Source organism: Musa acuminata, chromosome BXJ3-8 (genome assembly GCF_036884655.1).
Source record: "Musa acuminata AAA Group cultivar baxijiao chromosome BXJ3-8, Cavendish_Baxijiao_AAA, whole genome shotgun sequence".
In the NCBI taxonomy this organism is placed as follows: Eukaryota; Viridiplantae; Streptophyta; class Magnoliopsida; order Zingiberales; family Musaceae; genus Musa; species Musa acuminata.
The window spans coordinates 43787477-43795181 of NC_088356.1; the positions used below are offsets into that span (position 1 = coordinate 43787477).

Below are 7705 nucleotides of genomic sequence, written 5' to 3' on the forward strand. Positions count from 1 at the left end.
CATCACACGTGCCGTGATCAATCATGATCCGTGAAACACCGCGAGGCATAAGATCCAAGCATGAAGACTGGGATAGAGCTAAACGATGTGCACTTTGTGTGGACTATGAAGAGGAGACGTGACCGTCGCCACAGCGTGTTCACTGCAGCTGCCTCATCTTTTTCTCCATGCACGAGAACAAAATTGTCCACTGGGAAAACAACATGAGCATGTGATCCGATTGATTTGATAGCCCCATCGTCAGATCTTCATAAATAATTTTTATATAATTTTATATATTCGAATATGACATCTATTGCTTATATATTAATATACTAATAATATCATTTGACGTACGTTAATATTATAGTGTATATTTAAGGTTTTACATAATATCCCAAAAAAAGCAACCAGACACGAAACACGTTCGCCCTCCCACAGCATAACAATGGTTCCATTTTATGTTGCTCGTGAGGCAGAAAGGCGTTTCCTGTGTCACGGGAGACAGGCGAGCTCGGCCTTTGGAACCTCCACCAGTAGTGTATTTACAGGTAGGTGGAATTCTTCCTCCAGGGGTTCGCCCGCGAGACATTGTGAGCCGCGGTGAGATCCGCTGCAGAGGATGTTGCAGTTTGCGACCACCGGTCACGCGCCACGTAGGGGAATCGCTTTTGGGTACGTGAATTGATGACTTCCGACCTTCCACCGGCATCAGCGGATAGAGAGTGGATGCCGGAGGGGATACCGCGGAGTCAAGGTCGCCTACATTATGGCTGCGATGGGAAGGTGACGAGGAGTAGAGGAACGACCGGCGGTGGAAATGGCAGCCCGGACTCCTTAATCTACTGCGCCTCCGACCACCACGCGGTACTGCGCCGTCGGATCCGACCGCGACGACGGCTTCTCCGTTTTGGTTTCATCCCTCTCTCTCTCTCTCTCGTCCCCCTCTGTTCAAAATCGAGCTTTTCTCCCGAATTCCTTGTTGTTTCGGACCAAGGACATGTGGTGGTGTTAATGTCTGATCTCTGTCGGCTCCACGGATTCGTTCCTTGAGACGGAAGAAAGGGAAGCTTTTGAGAAAGGAAGTCAACATTTCTGACAGCTTTTTTAAAGATCAGGTTTGAATAAAATAGTGCGCACTTGTTCGAGGGATTTATTGGGTCGCAATTAAACGGATCTGCCGTTTCTTTGGATGGGAAAGAAGACAACGATGGCGATATAGAAAACAAGCAAGAACAGTGAAGGAAGCGGAGGGCAAGAGACAAGTGGAAGAGGAAAAGAAATAGATGAAAGGGGGGAATTTTGTTTGAAAAATGACAACTTTTTTAGTTTCCCCAATCCATATCGAGCTCTTTTCCTTCTGTGGCGCCTTGTAAGGTCCCGGTTGGCTTCCTCTGCCTTAACAGGGACGCTTCAAGCTTCCACGATTGATACGGCCCTTGGCCGGACGCGAGCGCGCCGGTAGTGGCCCTCCCACGGGCCCAGAAGCAGCGGGCAGGCCGTCCTCTCCTAGCCCGCTCCCTGATATCCTCACCCTCCCTCGGTGACACAGTCGTCCGCCACCTAATCCCTCCAAAGGTTCGTACTGCTCCTCTTTCTGCTACTGTTACCGCCACTTCCCCTTTCAGAAGGGAAAGACACCCATCTCGCAAGCCTTTTCAGTTCTCACGGAGAAGAAGCCTTGTATCTGTGCTCACATTGTAAAGCTGTGAACCATAGTTCCTGTCCTTGTAGAACGCTACAGCTGGCAATGCAGATCTGAGGCTGCTTCTTTCCATCGCTCGATTCCGACGGCCGGAGCGCCTATGCGTCTGTTCTGCCGCCGCGGCACTTCGCTGGTGGTGTAGCAGGGATGAAGAAGAGCTCCGCCGCCTCCTGTCGTAGCAGATCCGGGACGTTCCCAAGCCCCGGGACGCCTATCTACCGGCACGGCGTCGGCTCGGTCGCGTACCAGAACGGATGGAGCTCGGAACGAGTGCCGCTGCCAACGCACTGCAACCGGAGATACGGGGGCAGCGGCGTGTTGCTGCCGTTCGCCAATGGGAGGGCTTTGCCATCGAAGTGGGAGGATGCAGAGAGATGGATCTTCAGCCCGGTCTCAGGTGATGGGGTCGGGAGCTCGTCGGTGCCCCCCTCGCATCATAGGCGGCCAAAGTCAAAGAGCGGCCCGCTCGGAGCTCCTGCTGGGAAAGCCGGGGCATATTCATCGGCGTCACCGCTGGTTCCTTGCTTTGACAGTGGCAGGGTTCGGAATTATGCGGCGAACTCGCCTTTCTTGGCGGGAGTTCTAATGCCGGAACGCAGCTTTTGTGGCAATGGTGGTGGAGTGAGAGGAGGAGACGGTGGTAGCGCTGGAGGAGGAACAAAAGGAGTTGGTGGTACTGGTGGTGGCAGCATGGGTGGGAAATCTCATGCTGGTAATGGAGAGCCTTATGTTGTTCGATCTGCTAGTATTCATGGGTGGTCAGACACACTGATCGAGTCTTCTTCATCAGTGCCCAGCTCCCAGGGTACTACCGGACAATTTCTTGCTTTCTTCATTCCTTTATCTGCAAGTTATCATCAAAATATCTGTTTTCTCCATGTTGACAACACACACTGTTTGCAAACAACAATTTCTTTCGCATAAACCCCGATAAGCTAGGAAGAGTTGGACTATATGCAACTGGTTGGATTTTGTTCTTGTTTGTTTTTATAAATCCTAGATTCATGAGCAATTTCACATGCCACTATGAAGAACTTTATATGTTTGCTTGTGCTCATGGCCAGCAATATATTTCCATTTCAGATTAATAGTCTATGCTACTAATCAAATAAGTGTGTGCTGTTTATTAATATATGTAATCTTTTTTATGATAATAGCTTCTCATGATGGATATGTTTACAATTACTTTTTATTAAGGATATGTCAGAAAACCTCAGACACCATAGTCGATTTTGTGCAAATTATAGGAATCTTTGAGGATTTGTTCTACTCAACATTCTTTGTCAGAGAATTGCTACTCAACTACTGAGCATGTTTTAAAAATAATATTCTAGTATCTTGTGTTTTGTTGGCTTGATTTAATCGTGTGCCATTTGCAGATACCGATATTGATTAACTTGACATACATGCTCTAGATGTGCATTTCCTATTCGAACAAAGTATTTTATATCACATACAATATTTTCTATGTAAACCACTTTGGTTTCCTGAGCACATTACATGGTTATTCAATTTTACATGTTAAAGTAAAACAAGTAATGCTGATTATCAAAGCAAAGAGTTTCTATTATCGTGTTGCGTGCGAGTTCTGAAAGACTTCATTCATTTATACTTTATTGTCATAAGGATGCTGCATGGTAGTTCCATTCATCTGTGATATAATTTCTATTAGCTGGGGGCATGTACACCTCCCTGTGCTGTTCCAGTTCTTTCCATGTTTGACACCAAGTTCCTGAGAGTGGGTGATTGTCTAATAACTCATAAATGATAGCATACTTTTGTAAATTAGCATGACTTTAATGTATCTTCGTATACATAACAGAACACCTTAAGCTATAATTTATTGCCCTTGTCTTGCAGCTTTTTGGATTTTTGAAATATATTAAGCAAGAATCTACTGTAGTTTATGCTGTGTATGGTGGTATAATGAGCATAAATCCTATCATCTCTTCAAGTAGTTTAACTTACCAGATAATATTTGGATTCACATGCAGATGAGAAATCTGAAGGTACCAGAGAATCAGCTTCCACAATCTCGGCCGCAGTTTTGAGAAAGGATGTGGCAACACAAATGAGTCCAGATGGAAGTATTCCATCCTCTCCCAAAGGGAGGCCTTTTTCCCCTTCCCCATCTTCAGTCCCTCCCCTTGAGGAGCTAGAGAATCACTTCTCAAAGTCGGTGGTTAGGGATGTTCAGGTAGATGATCAAGTTACGGTCACCAGATGGTCCAAGAAACACACAGCACGAGGCTCTGATAGGCGTTTAGCGAGCATCCTAGAATGGAAGAAAAAGAAGACTGAGGCATCAAATAGTTCTGGTTGGGAAGTTGATGAAACAGCAAAATCCACATCAAAGTAACATCATCTTTTTCCTATGCTATCCTTTTCGAGTCGGTCCATGTTATGCATGCAATAAACTTTGAGGCACATTGTTAATAATCCGTAGATTTGAATGATTGTGTAGTGACACCATATTAAAGCACTTGCATTGAGTGCCGAAAGGCAGCAACAGATATTTGTCCAACAGAGATAGTCCTTGCCTACACCATGAGAGTGCATTATGTGAATGTAACTTGAACCTGTCTTCCTTACAGTAATTAACTGCTACAGTAGTCTTTTATACGCCACTTTAAGCTTAACTATCTTCCTAAAAGTGATTAGCTTGCTGCGCTAGTCTTTTTAAAGGCCTTACTTGAGCAATCTTCCATGAGCAAGCCTGTAATCATTCTTCTATCAAAAATTACTTGATTTATACATGTATATCTACATGATAAGTTCTGCTTTTTATTGGAGAAATAGAAAGATTCTGAACACCTTTTGCTTATTTTGCTTACATGATATGGGTAATTGTATTATAATTGGTCTGATATATGCCCAAATTTCTGACCACTCTTAACATATTCAAAGGTATAAGAGAGAGGAAGCCAAGATCACTGCATGGGAGAATTTGCAAAAGGCAAAAGCTGAGGCAGAAATCAGGAAACTAGAGGTGCTTCAGAACTTGAATGGTTTACCTTATTATATTGGACACTGTAGTTTATTATTTATCATACTTTTTCCTTAGTTTTCTGGAAAATAATTTTCTCATTCATAAATTACTGATCACAGATAAAACTAGAAAAGAAAAGATTTTCCTCAATGGAAAAAAATCTATACAAACTTAGATTAGCCCAGAACTTGAATGGTTTACCTTATTATATTGGACAGTGTAGTTTATTATTTATCATACTTTTCCTTAGTTTTCTGGAAAATAATTTTCTCATTCACAAATTATTGATTCCAGATGAAACTAGAAAAGAAAAGATCTTCCTCGATGGAAAAAATTCTAAACAAACTTAGATCAGCACAGAAGAAAGCACAGGAGATGCGAAGTACTGTTACTACCAGCCAAGACAACCAGCTAGGAAAGACCACCAGAAAGGCTTCATACTTCTGCAAGAGTGGTCAGATCAGTTCTCTGAGTGGCTGCTTCACTTGTGCCTTCTAGTCTTCATATTTCAAGGTAAACTTCACTAGAATCATAGATTTAGTAAGTTGATTATACATCATGTAATTTTAATTTCCAAGTTTCATCAAATCTTCCTTACCACTTTTTGGTACTGGTTAGAGTTTAGATTTATTAAAATTAGTAGAGGAATCTGTCAGCTTATTATTATTTAATCCAAGAGATATAGATTCTGTAATAAACTATTCAATTCATTAACTGTCTTGTCTTGAACAAATTTAATCTTTCTAAAATGGCAGATTTTTTCTTATACTCGTGCTTAGCATGTAGAGGCATCCAATCTGTCATTCAGTCTTTAGTCTGGTTTGATGGCAGCAATCTAATTAAAGAACTGAGGACACTATATTTCATAGTAACACGTGATCACTGTATGTAGGATTGTATTTGTATTCTCTGTTTAGGAATGGAGCCATTTGTCCAGAATCAGGGACTAGCAGTTTGATTTTTGAATGGATTATCTGCAATGAAATCCCATGGCTGCATGTGATATATATTTGTGTTGATATTATAGTAGTTTTATTTCACTAGTAATGGCCTTTGGTTCGAGTGGAAAAGAGCAGCTAGCTAATCATCAAGTTCCTATGATGTTTATGTAGCACTCATTTAAATGTATATAGCTTGAAAAATGCTTCTACTTTCCTAATTTTCCTCTGTCACAACGGATGCTTAAAAAATTACCTTTTCTTTTATTTTTTGAAAAATAAAGCTGGACAGATGCTGTCTTATTTCTATTCACGGCATCTATATAAATGTTGAAGTCCCCAGTTGGAACTCAACGAGCGTCCAACAAGAGTGGATTACACATGGCACCCATGACTCATGAGAACCCCAATGAGACTAAAGAACAATATTGCATTAAACCAATAGCCTTAATTATCTCAATTATTTGAATACAAGGGAATGATTTCAGCATCTCTTCCTTTGTTGTCATTTGCTAAATCTGCTAATGGCACATGAATGGGCTTGATTATCTAAAACAATGCAGCATTCTATTTCTTTTTCTGAAAAAATAAACTGTTATATTTTCCTGTTGAGTTTGCTTTCTAGCAAACGTAGTCATGACATTCCCACAGACCATGAAACATTTACCATGTGAACTTTTATGAAACTGTCTAATGGCATTCAGTTAATGACCGTGTCCTGTGGCATGAGTCTTAGCTCTGATATGGGAACCTTGTCAGTCCAATCCCCGGGACCTATGTTTTTCTTTGCTTTTGTGGTAATGGTGAATGATTATCTTTGGCGATCAAATATTTTCTTTTGGTAAGTTTCTGTTCTTTAAAAAAGAGCATATACGCTTGTATGTCTTCTGAAATATTTTTCATTATTGTAGGTAAATGATTATTTTAAATATTTCTTGATGATATGCGAAGTGAGATGGAGGTCTTTAAGTGGTGCAATTTGTTCTGCTGGCTAGTTTCAGGTGCCTTTGGTTTAGGTTGCTCTGAGGCAACATACAGTTAGGAGTATAAATAAGAAATTACTAGTGTCAACTGCAAATAATGGTATTCCATCAGAACAAAGCCCGGGAAGGCGAAATGAGAACAGCTTTCTTTATGGACACACTACATGTTGAGACAAATACTATATGTCTGTAAGCATTTTTGTGATTCCTCTGTTTTGTTTAATGGATAGGATTTGCATGAGGCCATGGAAGGAATTTGTTCTCCCTAGTTACGCTGGCATGGAATCATTGCAGCTAAGAATGATGGTGCACCAGCATTCGGTTTTGTGCACTGGTGGAATAACAACTATCAGAATTATTGGCACATACTACAGAGGAGCCATGAGCTTGTTGAATTGCCATTCATGTGATGAGATGATTAACTTGGTCTGGTTTCTTCCTCAAATGTTACTACAAGGAACAACTTGTCCTCAAATGCTTTATCCTGCTCTCCTTGTAGAATGCATACTATTCGGGTAGCACATTATAATCAATTCTCTCTTCATTAAATTCATCTGGAGGTGGACCTCATGTACCGATCCAATGAGCTCTGTTTTTGAGTAGCTAAGCTGTTTGTTTGCCTTTGATGTAGCTTAGCTGCACTTATAGAGTGTCTGTTGTTTTCTGGTATCAATATGAAATAGTGATCATGACAATTTTTGTCACTGAAATGTCTTCTTTATCAGTGTTATGCTGCCTTACCAGATCACTGGAGAGGAGAATTTAGGAGGCACACATTGGCTTGGAGAAATAGCACTTGTGATAATGATTGCTATAATAATTTTAGAGAAGTCATGGCTTCTTTGTTATAGTTTTTTATAGAATTGGGATAATGACTGTTGTTGATTGTCATGAAGGTTCACAAAATCATGCATTGCAATATCCTAAAGAGTCATATATGAAGGTTGTGCTGCCCTTAAAATATTATAGTAAATGTGATTTACCATCAAAGACCACATTTTGTACACTTCTTTGTTGCAGTTTATGTGGTTTTAGTACTCATGATTTCAAATTAGGCATGTGGAGAAACTGTTGTCTAATCAATCAAAATGTAGCCAACATTGAAGTGCTC

General features: G+C 41.0%; 1 protein-coding gene across 5 annotated transcripts; it reads left to right on the forward strand.

The window, feature by feature from the left end:
- The first annotated feature begins 930 nt into the window (after positions 1-930).
- On the forward strand, positions 931-7298 carry LOC103995221 (uncharacterized). 5 transcript variants are annotated; one of them, XM_065161504.1, is made up of 6 exons: positions 931-1557; positions 1714-2489; positions 3679-4039; positions 4592-4673; positions 4968-5186; positions 6825-7298. In XM_065161504.1, exons 2-5 carry the CDS (start codon positions 1832-1834, stop codon positions 5169-5171), a joined length of 1305 nt encoding a protein of 434 aa, XP_065017576.1. In that variant the 5' UTR covers positions 931-1557; positions 1714-1831; the 3' UTR covers positions 5172-5186; positions 6825-7298. The 5 variants fall into 5 exon arrangements, with proteins under 5 accessions (XP_065017576.1, XP_065017574.1, XP_065017575.1 ...); XM_065161502.1 differs by having other exon boundaries at positions 931-2489; positions 6607-7298; XM_065161503.1 differs by having other exon boundaries at positions 931-2489; positions 6613-7298.
- Positions 7299-7705: the final 407 nt, after the last annotated feature.

Excerpts from the sequence above, each read along its gene's own strand:
- LOC103995221 (XM_065161502.1), top strand. The coding sequence starts at position 1,832 with ATGAAGAAGAGCTCCGCCGCCTCCTGTCGTAGCAGATCCGGGACGTTC. Across the intron at positions 2,490-3,678 it reads ATCAGTGCCCAGCTCCCAGG|ATGAGAAATCTGAAGGTACC; the intron begins GTACTACCGGAC and ends ATTCACATGCAG. Across the intron at positions 4,040-4,591 it reads ACAGCAAAATCCACATCAAA|GTATAAGAGAGAGGAAGCCA; the intron begins GTAACATCATCT and ends ACATATTCAAAG.